At 40.8% G+C, this 16,979-nt stretch overlaps 1 protein-coding gene across 1 annotated transcript in view; it reads left to right on the top strand.

Moving 5' to 3' along the window:
• CPQ (carboxypeptidase Q) overlaps positions 1 to 16,979 on the top strand; it is a 399,977-nt gene that overhangs the window by 310,265 nt on the left and 72,733 nt on the right. The window contains exon 7 of the mRNA XM_053930262.2: positions 13,403 to 13,604. Coding sequence (XP_053786237.1) covers positions 13,403 to 13,604 — 202 coding nt within the window. The remainder of the gene's footprint in view (positions 1 to 13,402; positions 13,605 to 16,979) is intronic.

Raw genomic sequence — 16,979 nt, 5'->3', positions numbered from 1 at the left:
ACAGTTTGATTCCCAATTAGGGCACATGCCTGGGTTGTGGGGCCAGGTCCCCAGTGGGGTTCACATGAGAGGCAACCACCCATTGATGTTTCTCTCCCTCTCTTTCTCCCTCCCTTCCCCTCTCTCTAAAAATAAACAAATAAAATCTTTAAAAGTATATATTATTATCAAAATTTTAAAACTAAATATATGATATCATAAGCTCTTTAAAAATCCATAAAATAATAAGATCCTGCAATATTATCTAATTATTACCATAATTTCAAAGTAGGAATTTTTGAGATTTCTACAACAAATCTAATGTGATATGAAAATATAATATCTGGGATTTCTATTGGCAACAAAGTGACAGGTTCTGCTAATACTACTTACATTCATAAGTGGAGGAAATTCTATATTTCATTAGAGGTTAATGAAAATAAAAATGTAGTTTTTTTCCCTTTTCACTTCACCTCCATCCCTATGAAACCCTAAGGGATGCGAGATTAAGAATTCCTGCTTTAGAATATACCTACAAGATAATTATTATTGTCCCCATCTTCCAAATGAGTAACTAAGGCCCAGAAGAATGATATAACTCCCTTAAGAGCTTTCACCCAATAGCCAAGAAGCATGTCAAATGACATTAGCATGTGCACACACCCCCTCGAGCTCCCCACTGTGAGACTGACAACCCCTCAGGATTGTCACCCTAATCACCTGTACCTCCTTCAAACAGCAACAAGACCCTTGAGGAAGAACGCAGGTATCCAAAGAGAATGGGAGCGCTCTGTGTGCCTGACTCACTGCATTTACTCCACTTACTTGGAGCCTTGCTAGTGTGCAGTCTCCCCTGAGTGGTCCTCAGGTGGCTTCCCAGAATGATCATTATTCCCGACATATTTGCTGCTATTTCCTGCTGTAGCTTGTTTTCCTCCTCTACCTTTAGGTGATCACGACTGCTGCGTGCTATTCTCAGATGAGGGAAATTGTTTTTCTCCACTTCCCTTAGCTCAACACAGGTACTGATTTGGATTTCTTTTTTGTAATCGCTAAATTCCTTAGCCTCCTTTTATCTAAACTATACCTATTGAATTATCTTAATTCTTCTCAAAGCTAAATTGCTTCATCTGTTTATTATTTTCCTTCATTTTGTCTGAATACTTTAAAACTTAAAAAGTATGGGAAGCAATTGTTGAAGCTCTAAGTAATCCCAGCATACACTTACTAGAGTCTTACTGATTACACCATGTATTATTAACCTCAGTTTGTACTAACTGCAGCATAAGAAACTTTAAGGGTTTTTTTTTAAAATCTACTTTTTGTATTTTTAAAATTCTATTTAAATGCCCACTGCAGTTCTGTGAACGGTGCTCATTTTATTTTGGCAAGGCTTGCATGTTGCGGGCTCCCATCTTTGATGGTAGCATGATGATGGCAGGCTGCCCCAGGATGCATCCGCCCTGTGTTCAGACAGCTTTGGAAAGAAACAACCTTTGCCATAGCTACCAGAATAAGAGTATCTTCTTATTACATCATCAGGGGAAACTCATAAGTTTTATTTGTGTTTAGATAACTCAAGGTGATTTTTTTAGTTGTTGTCATTCTATATAGCCTACTTGGAAGTATTTAATTTTTAGCATTTATAATGGATGTTGTAAGAATGTATACTTTTAAGAGCTTTATAAAATATGCACTAAGTATTCAGCTTACAACATTGGTTGTTGAGTCCTGTGTTTTCCTGAGAAGATTTTCAAAAACAAAAAAGCAGATTCTGAAGACCGATGTTGCCTTATAACCAACACTGGCAGCTCACCACCACTACCACTATCATCCAAAACTGCAGCTAGTTGTGTGTGTGTGTGGTTTACATGGACATGTGTTTACATACATATGTCATTAAACACATCAGTTCTAAAAATACACATTTATTCATTCACTCCACGTGTGATTTTTTTGAGAGCCTTCGAAGTTCTAGGCACTGTTTTAAACTCTGCCCTCATCTTGCTTTCATTCTAGTGCATCGAGACTGGTAACAAGTTAGGTAAATATGGTATGTTAGCTGAACAGAACAGCCAAGAATTAAAATAAGAGGGGGAACAGAGATGGGGTATGTGGGAAGGGAGCAGTTTGAATTTCTGTTGAATGGGGAGCAAGGAAAATTCCCTGGGTGATAGTGTTTGAGTAAAGAACTGAAGAAGATGAAGAAGTTAGTTATGTGGCATCTGGAAGAGAGCAGGTCAGGCAAAGTGAAGGTGTTTGCACACTTGGCTCTCAGGAAGTAGCAGATATGCCCATGTGCTTGAAGTGGGGCAGTGAAGGGAAAATAGCAGCACAAAAGATCATCAGTATAAAGGAGCCCCATCGTGTCAGGCTCGAGGACCATCTTCTGTGTGTAAGGTTGGAACTATTGGAGGCTTTTGAGCAAAAGACTAACACGGTCTGAGTTAACATTCTAAACTGATCCCTCTGGGAGCCAGTTTGAGAGTGGACTGAAAGGGAACTAGGACTGGAAATAATCCAAGTGACGGATAATGGTAGCACTGGAAGGGGTGAGAAGTTGTCAGACTCCAGATAGATATTTTTTAAAAAGAGCCAACAGGATCTGATAGTGTGTTGTATAGAGAATGTGAGAGAAAGAGAAGAGGCAGGTATAACCCCACATTTGGGGGCTTGAACAATTAAATTAGAAGGTGTTGGGTGGAAGCAGGGTGAGGTGGTGATCAGGAACTCAGTTTAGGACAGATTAAATGAGATATCAGACGTGTAGTGGTCCAAGCATAGTACATGGCTTGGTAAAGTAATTTGGAATTCAGGGGAGAGGTCTAAAGGGAGCCCTTGGCATGGCGTTTTCTCCATGTACATAAATGCTCCATCTGTGCTGATAATTTCTGTTCTCTTCACACCTCTGCTCTCTGTCTGGGGAAAGTTAAGCTTCTATGTCAACACTGGGATTGCTGTTCTTGCTCCCCAGGGGATATAGTGCCTTTAGAGGTCCTGTCTCTTCATCGTGAAGATCCTGTTGTCCCTAAGGTCAGTATTCTCCACAGGCCTTCTCCTTCCCAACCTCAAGAGCTCATTGGGAGTCCCTGTTTCTGAGCTATTCTCTCCCTACTCTTGATGTCTCTCTCTCCTCCATGGCCATTGTAGCCACCAGCACCTGGTTGTAATTGGATGCACCACCATTCCATTCAACAAGTCAGGTGATTGTGTTGGATGAGATGGTTTCGTAGATAACTTGTTCAGTCTTCTTTTAGATTCAGTTCAATATCCTATAGACAACCTGAGGCTTCTTTAATCATAAAACCAGATAACTGGTAACTCTTATGCCCAGATTCTTCCTGGCCAAGATCATTGTTTTCATTCTTTAGGCGAAGGATTCTGGGAATTCAACTGAGCAAGTATTCAATACTTAGCATTGCAGCAGATACCAAGGTGCTTGTTGAGAATGGTTTTTGCTTTCCTTATGCATGTGCTTCTGCACCCGCTTCGGCAGAGTCAGGTGATCTAACACATGGGCAAGGTTACAAATCAGACTCACTAACTTTTACATGATACAATTTCAACTTTCCCATATATCCAGGTTATATACAAATGTAAATTCTCTCTGAATCAATAATATAGAATGTTCACTCACTCAAGCCAAGTGGATTTGCTGAAAGATTGTTCTTTGTGCTGTTCCAGGCACCCTGTCATTAGGAAGTTTCCTGTTACTAGAGAGCCTACATGCTTCTAAATATCACATAGGGTATACTCGTAGTAAAAAAAAAGGTATTTATCTACAATTCAAATTGCACTGGGCATCCTGCATATTATCTGGTCATTGAGGCTTTGGCCATCCCGCAGCTTGGCTGGGCTGGACAGTTGAGGATGGTCACCCTTATAGTGTGGGGACTGGGGCTGGCTGTCTGCTGGGCTCCTCTCCCCATGTGGTACTTCAACCTCAAGGAGGCTAGCCCAGGTTTCTTTCCATATCAGCCTTGGGGCTATAAAAGGTCAAGGTGACAGCATGTGGTCCATGCTCTGAAATCACCTGTGATCACTTCTGCCATAGCCTACTGGTCAGAGAAAGTCACAGGCCAGCCAGATTCAGAGGATGGAGAGAGAGATTGCACCTCTTGATAAAAGGAGCGACAAATTCATGTTGCAAAAGAGCACACATACAGGAAGGGGAGGGTTTATAGCCACTAAATTATCTATGGCAACAGTAAACACAACAGAAAAGTCCCGACCATTAGGGATAATATACTCTTCCAGGAGAAGACAGACAATTATAAAAACACTTGTTATTGACACAAAGGAGAAAAATAAAATAAGAAATGTAGGGAGTTCCATAAGGAGTTTTAGAAGGAGGCCTCTTTTATTTAAGGTGATCAGGAAGACTGTCCTAAGAAGAGGACATTTCAGCAGAGCCCTGAAGGCACTGAGAGATGCCAGAGGAAGAGTGGAACAATCAGAAGAAGTAACAAGTGCAAAAGCTCCAGGACCCAGGCATTGTTGAGGAACTGAAGGCAGTTGGAACAGTGAAAGTGAAGTTGAGGTTAGTGAGAAATGAGGTCAGAGAAACTGGGAGATCAGGCCCTGCATCCACGGCCTTAAAGGCGAATGAATATAAGGACTTTACTTTTTGTCTAAGTGAGATGAAAGCAGGGTAGAGGGCTTAAGAAGTAACATCATTTGACTTAGATTTTTTCAACAGGATTGCTATGGCTTCTGTGTAGAGAATAGGCTGAAGTAGGCAATGGTTGAAACAGGGAGATGGAAAGCTATTGCAATATTACCAGACAGGGGACGACTTTGGCTCGGGCCAGGTGAGAACAGTGGGGCCGGTGAGACGTTGTTGGAGAGTAATGTCTACTTTGTTCAAACCAACTGGATTTGCTAAAAGATAGCATTGTGGGAATAAGAGCAAGAAAGGAGTCAAAAATTTGTGGCTGTCAAAAATTTAGACTCAGCAATTAGAAAGATGGATTTGCTGTTTGATTTGGACCCACCTTAGAAGAAGGAGGCAAGCAGATCAAAAGTGAAAGAAGGTGATATGATGACAGAAACTGGAGTAGAAAAGGTAATATGATGAGGAGCCATGAGTCAAAGAATGGGAGAAACTTCTAGAAGGTGGAAAGGCAAGAAAACAGATTCTCCCGTTGAGCTTTCAGATGACCCTGGGACTGCCAGCACCTTGACCGTAGCCCTGTAAGAGCCATTTCAGACTTATAACCTCCAGAACCGTAAGAGAATAAATTTGCATTGTTTTAAGCCACTAAATTTGTGGCAACGTGTAACAGCAGCAGTGGGAAACCAACACACTGTTGCTATTCAAGTAGAGATGTTGAGTTGCTGTTGGATGAGTCTGCAGTTCAGGATATAGGAGATACGAAAATATGAGTTGGAACTCCTCACTACGCATGCACACACACACACCCATAAAGCTGGATGAGAGCACCAACAGAGCAAGTGTGGACGAAGAAAAGAAGAGGCCTTTAGACTGTTCATGACCATCCCAACATGTGCAAATCAGGTGCATCAGATATTTGCCACTTAATGCTCACCTACTGACCTCTATCTTGAATCTTTTGCTAACCCTACAAAAATTCTAGGAGGGACAATTGTTATTTGAGAGTGGGGTATTCTATAGATCATGTTTATTTTTATTTTTACTCTTTTCAAGATTGCCTAAACTCTGTTCCTCTGTTAGAAAGCAGTATGTCTGTCTGGACAACACTATTCGGATGCTTAAAATAGTATCATTCATTCATTTGACAAGTATTATCGATGCCTCTCACTAGGCCCTGGGGGTACGTAAATGAATTAACAAGATCTCTGTTCTCTTTGGAGAACTTCTGGTTGAAGTCCTTCACTCAGGCCAACCATTACCTCCCCTATTAACCTGTCCCCAACTTTTCCAGTAGTTGGCCCCTGTTCTCCTAACATGTCTCTTTCATAAAAATTATCACATTTAATATAACGGCCAGTTATCACTTCTGCTGTTAAACTCTACCCTTTCATAAGAAACCACTCCTATCTTATTCATCTTTGTATACAAATTGTTTCATAGGTAGGCCGGCAGTATGACTTATTATGACAACCAGGGAACATTTAGGAGGGAAAGGAGGCCCTCTTACAGACCATACCAAGACAAAGGATGTAAACCAGCACTGCCCAGGGGAAGCAGGGATGAAGGGTCACCCTGCTCCTCTGTTTCTATCTCAATAACTGTTGAATAAATACAGTTTACTCCCCAAAGAAACGAACACCTTTACTGAAATATGACTTAATATTTTGCTTTTTGCTTTAATTGAGAATCAATATTTAGAAAATAGTGTTTGGAAAAATAAGTGTTTCTGCCTACTTTGTAAAACTGTTAGTGGAGACTCTATCCATTACTTTGTGCAATGGTCCTTCTGGAGAGAGCCACATAATAATCCCTCTTAGAATTGAATGCTGGAAAAATTGATGCTTTTTTTCAAGGAGCTGGTAGTGTGCTTTCTCTTCCTCTATAGGGAGAGCTTCCGGTACATCAGGCTTTTCTCTTACCCTGGCAGCATGTTCTGGGTGGAGCTAACTTACAGCTTCGAGCTGCTGTTGGAGAATCTGTCAAATTCTCCTGATGTGACTTTCTTTGTTCTCAAACTTTTATTGACCACCTACTGTGTGATGAGCACTGTTATTTAAGCTGGAAATAGAGCAGAGGTCCAACTAGATTTGATCCTTGCCTTCAGGGCACTTTCTTGAAAGTTCCTGAAAGTATACCTGCTTTTAAAAGAGGGTATTAGGATTTGTTTTTATTATAGGAAGCCTTGAATTCTTTTAGGAGCAAGGTAGGTATTTAAAAACAAATTGAATAAATCGCAACAGCCTAGCATAGCAGATAAGCATATTAGGCATGGGAGGGTAGAGGAGAGATAGGGCATGAAACCACCTGAGTAAACCAAGAGCCCTGAAACTCATATTTGGGTATTATTGTTTTTTATGACATTTCACACTCAATATTGTGCCTTGGAGAGAGAAGAAGGAAAGTCATGCTTAAGAAAACAGAATTACTTCGAAATTATGTTTAGAATCTTTACTAATATTAGTAAAGAGTGCTTGATCAAGTGAACATGTGAGGACATCGTCATAATCCAAAACTGCTGTAGGTTATAAAGAAAGGAGAATTAGTGGTTAATTGTGTTTTAATGTGATTTGCTGTAGGACTGAGTGAACAGTTTAGTTTTTGAGTACAGAGTAGCCTCTTTTGCAGGATTAGAAAATAAATACTATATTTTTAAAAGAAATAGCCTGACCACTGTACCTATAAGAAGATGAACTCATCTGTCTGTTGTAACCTTAGCAAGGGACCTGAAGTTGCTGCCGTCTTCCCACACAAGAGAAGGGGGGTAGAAGTAAACCACTGCCTTGGCTGGTAGAACAGCCCCATCAGAACCCAGAAACATGCCTTTATTATTTGTCTAGCATGTAGCAGTGTCAGAAAAGAAAGGTCAACTGAAGAAAGGGTTCCTGGTTCAGGCAATTGAGTTCTTACATTTTGAGCATGGGGAAGGATGGGCAGGTAGCAGGTGGGAGAAGACAGACAGAGACATAGTATGAGGGGGAGGACATGAGAGGGCCAGAGAAAGAAAAAGGCAGAGAGGCTGCTTTCACAAAGCCAGCCAGCTGTGCTGGAGATTTCTTTTCTCCAACCGCAATATTGAAATACACATGAAACTAGTAACATGAAAACTTGACCAATGTGTTATATTAAAGGAATCAAAGTTTAATTTTGGAGACCTTGAGTACCACTGCTTCTAACTATTGATTACCGTATTTTTTGGACTATAAGACACACTTTTCCCCCCAAATTTGGGAGGAAAATGGGGATGTGTCTTATAGTCTGAATGTAGCTTACCTGGCTCATAGGGGCAGGGGGGTGGTGCGGCGGCGGTGGAGCAGGGTTTTTCGCCCTGTTTTCCTCCTCTAAAACCTAGGTATGCCTTATGGTCCAGTGTGTCTTACAGTCCGAAAAGTACGTTATGTTGCTTCAACATGCAGGGATAAAATAAAAACAGATATTAACTTGCCATGTAAACCATTTTAAAGTTTATCTTGGGTCATGTGTTTCTTTATTCCCTAAAAGACATGTGAATATACTCCTATTTCCTAGGTAATATAAATAAAATTCTTACTTCTTTTAGCCTATGTCTGTGTACGATTTCCAGTCTCTGGCTCACTAGCGTTCCCACAGGGACATTTGCAGTGGGATCACGTGTTTTCAGTAAGTCTAAGGGCTATCTGTGGATGTGAGCCAGCTGCAGAGGGGGTTCACTGAGACCTAGAGTGCTTCAGATAGTGTAAAGATCGGATTGCCTGAAAACACAGGTTTGTCTCACAGCAGAACCCTTCCGTACACAAACACACGAAGATGGGGCTGGCAAGAGATCTCCAGAAGCCATTTATCCTATTCCCATCTCCAGGCAGAATGGTGGCTAAACCACCATAGGTGCCTGCAATTGTAGTACTAATGTAACTTACCCAAGTCTACCCATCTCCCCGAGCTGCAGCCAGTTTAGCTGTCAAATAAAAATAACTTACAGCACTCCACTTTGTCATCACGCCACGCCTGGCCCTCCCCTGGGTACCCAAGGCTGTTCAAAACTGAACGCTAGAGACTGTCAGAAATAAAAGTCTGAATTTCAGGGTAGACCTGATCAGGAAGTGAAACCTGTTCTTAGCTTTGCACAGCAGGGAGGTACCTCTTTACCTAGACCCCCCAACCACGACATGTGTTTGAGCTGAAGGCCTGGGAAGAAGCCCCTACCCCCTTGAACTGGGAATTTCCGGGTCACCGGCACAGCTGGAAGAGATGATTGCAACAAGTCAGCACCTGGTGTCATTGGACAGTTTGGCTCTGAGGACTTGTTTGGAGCCCACCACCTGACCAAACTGGCACCACCATCACCTGTAAAACATTAACCTTTGCTGGGGCAGGACAGCACCACCGAGAACGACTGCCCTGGGTCAGGAAGGAGTTTACTGTTTTGAAGATTGAATTGAGGAGGCCACATGATTAATTTGAATAATTAGAAGCCTCTTTTTCTCCTCATTTGATTTTGGGACTGCAATGTCACTTCAGTTCCAAACCAAACACATGTCACCTAGGTTATGAGAAAATGAAAGCTTTAAAACAAAAAAGAGGCCAAATTTGGATGGGATGGAGGTGTTGAACTTGCGTTTCTATTTCTGAAGAAGAATCACCTGGAATTGTATAAAAGCAAAGAACACAAACATCATCTTTGTGTTTATATTAGGGAGTAAACATTTAAAAATATTCAATATTTGTTTTAAACACTTTCCTTCCTTTTAATCTTGCTTTGCACCCAAAGAATGCTAATGGTTACCAAATTGTTCTTTGGCAGAGTAACCTGACCCTTCGAGAATGGAAAAAAAAGGAAAGTGTGATAGGATGTGATTCTAGCACAAGACAAAGTTATGAATCCTTCAACCCTATGCAGATATTAACTAATCCAATGATCCCAACCTGGGGGGTTACTCGGGAGCATTTCTCTACCTTGCATTAGGTACATTACATGGCAGTGAAGGACAGTTTCCATGTCTCCTAAGAAAGAGATGCTTCTCTTTATTAAGAGAGCAAAATGGAGCTTTGCAGGTAATAGCTGAGCTTATCTTTGAGCTGCTCAGCCTCCTCATCTGTACGCCTTAGCTTGTCTCAATCAGTGCTGATTGTCTTAGCAATAAAGCATTCAGTTTCTAGAAGGCGGTTTCTTCCTACACCCTGTGAACAGGACGGCGGATATCGTGTTATGTGTGCTAAAGCGCGTTGAGTGAAATGAGCACGGCTCTGCTCCACTGTCACTAGCTATAATCAACTTCTCAAATCTACACTGAGTGTGTCCCCAGTGACTACGGCGTAGTAAGGAACATGGTTGTTTGTGACAGCACGTTATGAGAAGCGGCAGGTCTAACAGTCCAGCGACCCAGCTCACTCATCCGGTTCCTTTGCGCAGAGACATTTTGTTCTCCCAACTCCTTCGCCATGTGCTAGCAATTAGACGATGACTCCAGAAGTGAGCAGGAAAAAGCAGTGTCATGGACGGTGGGTGGTTTGTTTTCTTAGCTCTGTATTGAACACACATGGAGATGTTTATGCATAAATAGTAAACAATAGAATGCTGCCATCACGTTAGCAGCAGCTAATAAAATTCTACATGAATAGAAATCAAACATGTCTCTACGTACGCCAGAATTCTAGTTTACATCCTGTCTAATTCAGCTTGAAAAGATCTTGTATTATTTCAAGCTTTTTACTCCTAGTTGGAAGGAATTTACAGAGCAATAGTGGGTGTTTTTGTTGTTGTTGTTTTTGTTTTAGGGTTTGCTTTCTTTCTTCTCTGTGCTTAATTAAACTACTCTATTAGCAAAGGTGATAAAATCTAAGTAGACCTTGTATTATGATCATAAAAAAATTTCAAACGCTATGCTTTTGTGTAACTACAATCTCTGCATTTCACATTAAAAGGGAGGATGTGCAGCCTGACACTGGGAGTGCCAGCAGATGGGGCCGTGCAGGGGTAGAGAGCGCTTGGTTGGGCAGCAGACCTCTGCATCAGAATTCTGGCTGCCCACTTCCTAACTAGGCAACCCTGGGAAAGTTAGTTGACCCAACTAAACTTTATTTGAGTCAAGTGAAGCCTCACCTGTGTAATAAGAACTATATCCGTAGAATGTGAGCATTACGTGAGATAAGCTGTAAAGTGTTTCACACAGTGTCTGGAATGTGGGAAGTACTTCAAAATGCTGCCCAACATCGTTATGAGCAGCTAACAGAATGGTTTAAATGGGTAAGACCTGTAACAACTGTTTATCGAGTGCTAATTGTGCACCAGGCTTTAGGACGCATTCTTTCCCAACCTCCATGAACTGGCTGCCATTTCCATGCCCATTTCGTGGTGATGGAGTCCGGTCAATCCAAGGATCAAATGCAGCCCGATTAATTCCAAAGCTCACTCTCTCGCTCTCTGCTGAACTGGCTGCCACATACACCTTTGAAAGTTCCTTTTTATGTATTCTCTATGTTCCTATCAACATCCTATGACACTGCACAGCGGCATTCACAAGCTACAGTGTGCCGTCCCTAGGGCATCTGCTCCTTTGCAGTCGAAGACGGCCAAGAAGCCCTTAATGCGCATTTTGTTAGGTGCCCTGTCAAGTTTAGCTTGTGCAACCACTTTGACTTTGGCCTACAAAACTCTTTTTCTTTTAATTGAAGGTGCTCAAAGTTTTCATATGCACAGACTCATCATTTAAGCTTGGAAAAGAGCATTTGTACCAATCTGCAGGTGGAGAAGCCAAAGGCCAGGGTGACGTAGCAGGGAGACAGAGGGAGAGAGCCAGTCATCGCCTTTGGCAGGCCAGCATGTCAGTGTTGAGTCAGGAATAGAATAGGGTAGGTCCAGCGCTGTGTCCACCTCGCTGGGCTGTTTATTAGTGTTGGGTCTGACAGCCAAACTGCTGCCTAGCTCCACTTTTAACCTAAAGAGTAAATAATTAGGAGCACTTTGCTTCATTTCATGTTGGAAAGATGGGATTTGCCTGCAATGTGGGAAGCCTCGCATAGCAGATCATCCAATTCTGTTTTTATCTGCAAATAGGTCATGATGTTTCTATTCTCCCTTTCATGGGGGACAGAGAGAGTCTAGGGTGGGGCTGAGCAGGGCATACAAGGGGAGAGGATTAGGACATGCCAACCTGCTGCCCTAGCGTTGGTGTGCTAGTTAAACAAGTCCTGAATACAAGGCATCAGTGCAAATATTTTGCACATTATTTACTCTACTGATGCTGCTGTTCTGTAGTAGTCACAGTGAAAAACTGACATGACACTTTCCATTATAAATGCCTTGGGTCTTTCTCAGAAAATCCTCATTAAGGCAGAAATTCTTTAGAAGTGAGAATAGAAATATGAGCAGACTTCTCTTTAACTTTCTTATGATTAACAACAACAAAATATTGGTATCCCAGGGCCACCTCATCACCTCGTTCAGTCCTTATAAATGCTGGCAACATCTTCCCTGAGAACTCACCACTGCTTTTGCCCTTGTAGCAACATTTACACTTCCATGGCAATAGTTGGGAAATCACTTAAAAGGAATCTGTTTTAGAAAAAAAAAAAAACACTTTATGCAACCCTTAATTGGTTATGTAAGTGAAAAATCATCCTAATTCAGAACAAGCATTAAGTTATCACTCGACCCCGTGCTAGCCAGGGCAGCGTGGAGTTTTGGAAAGCAGTGATTTCAGACCCAGTTCTACCACTTGCCAACTGAGTGACTTTGAGCAAAACACTTGACCTCTCTGATCCTCAGTTCCTCTCCTATAAAACAGCATCAACCATAAAGCTACTTTGTCTACTTTATGGGTTATGGAAGAAGATCAAAGGAGACTGTAAATATGAAACCTCTCTGGGAGCACTGTACAAATGTTATTATTGATTTTTACTAGGCGAAAAATGAGGAATGAATACCGTGCCCTCCAGGAATAGCTTGGGAGTAACTCAACCTAGTAGTTGTTGGTAGTAGCTGGTCAGTCTTGAAGAAGTGGATGTCTCCTGGGAAACAGATGACCAGAGCAGTTTGAAGGACCGTAAACTTGCAGGTCTTAGGCCAGTGTGGCAATTTAGCTGTGCAACCTGGGGAGAGCTTCTTACATTTTGAGCTCTTGTTGTGCCGATATTGGCTACATGAAGTCACTGTGTGATTTCTTACCAGACTTTACTTGGAAAGAGTTGGCACACTAGCAGCCTGGCAGAGAGCCAGGGTTTGGAGTGCTATGGCTGTACACCAGACAGAGCAGTGTTTCATGCGTTGTTCTATTACCTCCCTCCCGGGGGATGCAACAGATGGAAGAACAACATCAGAAACCCAAGACAAACCTGTCAGCTCGATGCCTTTAAGCTTCAGCAGAACCCACAATTAAAAGAAGATAGAATATCTGTTTAGAGAAAGATGTGCAGAGCAATGGTCCACAGAGCATGCCTTCTTTTGTTGGATCATCAGTAGTACCATCTGGAGACCCCCCACCATATAGGAGGAATTACATCCTGGTACGCAGTTATTCACTTAAGAAAAATTTGTTAAAAGAATACTATGGCTAGTAGAAATAATTGAATGATTTTAATATGGAGCTTTGTATTTCTATTTATTATATTCTTTAGTCCTTCCAAGTCAGCTTGAGTTTGGCAAATCCCAGGATGAGTAACTGTGCATCTCAGAACAGTTAGGTAATAGGCAGGCCAGACCCTAAGTCAGGCAGAGCAAGATGCGTTTTGGCAAGAGCTGGTGAAGAAAGTATTTGATTATTGTTGTTGATAGTTCCCAAGGAGAAAGCAGAGAAGCAACAAAAATAAACCAAACATGTGTGTCTTTTTTTTTAGGCAAATATTTCCAACTACAGCCTGGTGATGGAGTCTGACGGGGGAACCTTCTTACCCTACGGGCTGCAGTTCACCGGCAGCGACAAGGCCAGAGCCATCATGAAGGAGGTCATGGGCCTGCTGCAGCCCGTCAATGTCACACAGGTCTTCAGTGATGGAGAAGGGGCAGACATCAACTTCTGGATCCAAGCTGGAGTACCTGGTAAGACCAAAGATAAAGTTGGGGTTCCTTGTATTCTGCTACAATTTCAAATAAAGCTTCTATCGTCACGTGCCACAATGAATACCGATAGGCCAAATTAATTCAGGGACACCCTAAGTTTCTTGTCTGTAAGGTATAATCTGACCATTTCCAAACTTGGGATAGTAGTACTCATTTGTATTTGTTTACTCATATGCCTTCCTTTTCTAAACTATAAATTTCTCCGTCCCAGAGAGTCTGTCTTAATGATTCTGGGGTTGGGCCTACAAATCTCTCGCTCTTTTTTTTTTTAACAGGTATCTTTTGTGATTATAGTACAAGTGATCTCACAATCAATATTTGAGAAATAGAATAGAAGATAATTATTACTACAAATATACTTATAGTTCTAGTCCTGTGTTAGGAAATCATCTCTGACCCAAATAATTCCCTACCCAAAAAAGGTGGTGTCCGAAATTTTATCATTAGAGATTTATTTTTTGAGGATGCGATACTTCCTACTAATCACTTTTTTCTAATGCAGCTATTCTCAACCCATGTGCCCCAAGCATTTTTAAAACATGCAATATCTGACTATTTAGCCAAGGGCACTGACCTCCTTTCCCTTAGAGTGTCAAACTTTTAAAAAATGACAACAGCCAACACAACAATGGCCTGCCTGTGTTAATGAATCAAAAGTATATTTTTTGTCAGAATGGCAAAAAAATATATTTTTGATGTGCCACAGAATTTTAGTCATTAGTTTATATGTGCCATGAGATGAGAAAGGTTGAAAATTGCTGTTCTAATGCAAAGACTCATTAAGAGGTTGGGCAAAGGCTAACCTGATCGGTGACTTATCAGGTTGATATTTTTTAAGAGAATTCCTGGGCAGGGATGAAATGATATAACAGGAGGAGGCCTAGGGAGGTTACAGGACTAGAAAGTGGAACAGTCCTAATGAAGACCAATTTATACAACTTCACAAATTTGCCCTAGACTGGCCATGGGGAAGGGCCATTGATGATACTAAAAATCTATGACCTGAGGTTGTTCCCTTAACACCATTCATTATATACATAATCAAAATCATTGTTAAAGGATCGATTTATAAACTATTCTGTATTTGTGCTCTGCAAATCAAAAGTTCAGCTTTTGAACAGTTTTAACATTACTGTTTCCAGAACCATTTCTGTGGCTACAAAACATTTCACAGGTTAAAATAAATAAGTGTCTGTAGATCCACCCCACTCCAGCTTTCTTTCTTTTTTTTTTTTTTTAGCCTGAAAAGATTTCACGAACAGCATACTTGGATTTGAGATGTTTTTAAAGTTTATTCGTGACATATTGTAGATATTTAAAGCATATTTTAGATTTTAAGGTTTACAAAAATCTTTCATAACTAAAAATAGAAGGAGCTATCCTTTAATACAAGAACCCAAATTCTCTCCAATGGTTTTTATATGTTTTAACTGTATTTTGAAACATTTAAAAACATTTCCATCTACAGTACTATGCATCACATGGACAGAGCCGAGACTTTCTATGTATGTGTCATTTTTAATCATGGTCAGGGTCTTTAAGTTGTGTAGAATGATTTATTTGAATTTTAGGTTTTCCCTGATCCTTAAATTTTTTAGTAGGAGTATTCTTAAAATTTGAGAAAAGCTAAATAATTTTGCTGGGTAGTAGACAGGAGAAAAAGACTGACAGATTGTAGGTGAATTGGAGTAGTGACCGGGGGGTGGTTAAAGGGGAGATGAGGCGCTGAAACTAACATAGGAGTAGAACAAAAAGCATGTACTCCCTCCTCCCGGGTGCAGCAGTTCTCCCTTGTCTGTGGGGGATATTCCACTGAGGAAATGCCTGAAACCGCAGATACATACTACATATACGACATTACTATACTATCCATGTACTGTGTTTTTCCCTAGACATACATACCTGTGATAGAGTTTCATTTATAAATTAGGCACACTAAGAGATTAACTACAATAACGAATAATAACATAGAAGAATGATAACAATATACTATAGATAAAAGCAATGTAAATGTGGTCTCTGTCTTTCTGTCTCTCTGCTGCACTGATCAAGGTGATTATTAAGTGACTAACAAGCAGGTGGCACACACAGTGTGAATACCCTAGACAAAGGGATGAGTCATGTCCCAGCCCGATAGCGTGAGATTTCACCACACTACTCAACACAGCGTACAATTTAAAACTTATGAATTGTTTATTTCTGGATTTTTTCATTTAATATGTGGAAACCTCAGTTGACTGCGGGTAACAGAAACCATGGAAAATGAAACCTCTGATAAAGGGGGACTACTGTATGTCTTGCTTTCATTGCATTGGATGATTGAGAATTGGCTCAAGCTTTATTCTTTTCATGTAGATATTCCATACATGTAGATATCTAAATGTAGATATGGAATATCTGCTTGGAATTAATAAGTTGATTTCATTGTATTCACAAAGGTAAAGAGGCCTTTCCCTCTTGCCCCAATGGAGTGGAGAATTTCAGCCCCGTGTGGTTGCTTAAGAATTAATACAAATCACAATTTACTGAGCTCCTACTGTTTATCGGACACTCAGGCTTTTGCAGACACTGCCTTTTTTAATCTGTACCATCCTATGAGATAATGATGATTATCCCTATTTTGCAGATAAATAAACAGACTCAGAAGGACTAAATGCTTCCCAAGGTTATCTTGCTCTTAAATGCAGACGTCACCCTAAGAATAGGCCTCTTTGGTTTCAAGGCCGGTGGCCCCTTTCCCACAATATACAACACAGGGGAGTCTGGAATGCCGGGAGTCTTCCAAGTCTACTGCAGTGTCTGACATGTTTATCTTACTCAGTTCTTGCTTATGCAAAGGGTTTCATTGCATTCCTGCTCCAGAACAGTTTACCCCTGGGGAAAGGAGTTTGGTATTGTAAGCAACTGCTTACTTCTTCTCACGTTCTTTGTTCCGCTCCCCTCTCTACCTCTGTCAATCAGGAAGGTTTATATAAAGTTGGAGGTTCATTTAGACTGCAACTAACATTTCCTGGAATTCTTTTTATTTTCTTTAGAGTATTGTAAGATGGAACCAAATTGCTGTTTTCCACTATTACTCTTGAGCTATCTTTTGGTATTTCAGGTTCAGGCTATTCCTGAAAGAAATAATGTGACTGTTTATGTTATAACTCTTGATGCCTATTGAAAATTTCAGGAACTTCAGGAAAAGATGAAGAACCATAGTTAATCTAAAAAAAATAAAGTAAAAATATACCAATTATGTACCCTGTATTCTTGAAGATACAGCAATTTATAATGAATTAAACCTAAAGATAGGATTCAAAATAATAAGTTACAATTTAAATAATTGTTCACCTGACATTTGAAAAATTA

Source organism: Desmodus rotundus, chromosome 8 (genome assembly GCF_022682495.2).
Source record: "Desmodus rotundus isolate HL8 chromosome 8, HLdesRot8A.1, whole genome shotgun sequence".
Classification (NCBI taxonomy): domain Eukaryota; kingdom Metazoa; phylum Chordata; class Mammalia; order Chiroptera; family Phyllostomidae; genus Desmodus; species Desmodus rotundus.
The sequence above is the reverse complement of the archived record's forward strand: the minus strand, read 5'-3'. Positions and strand labels throughout refer to the sequence as shown.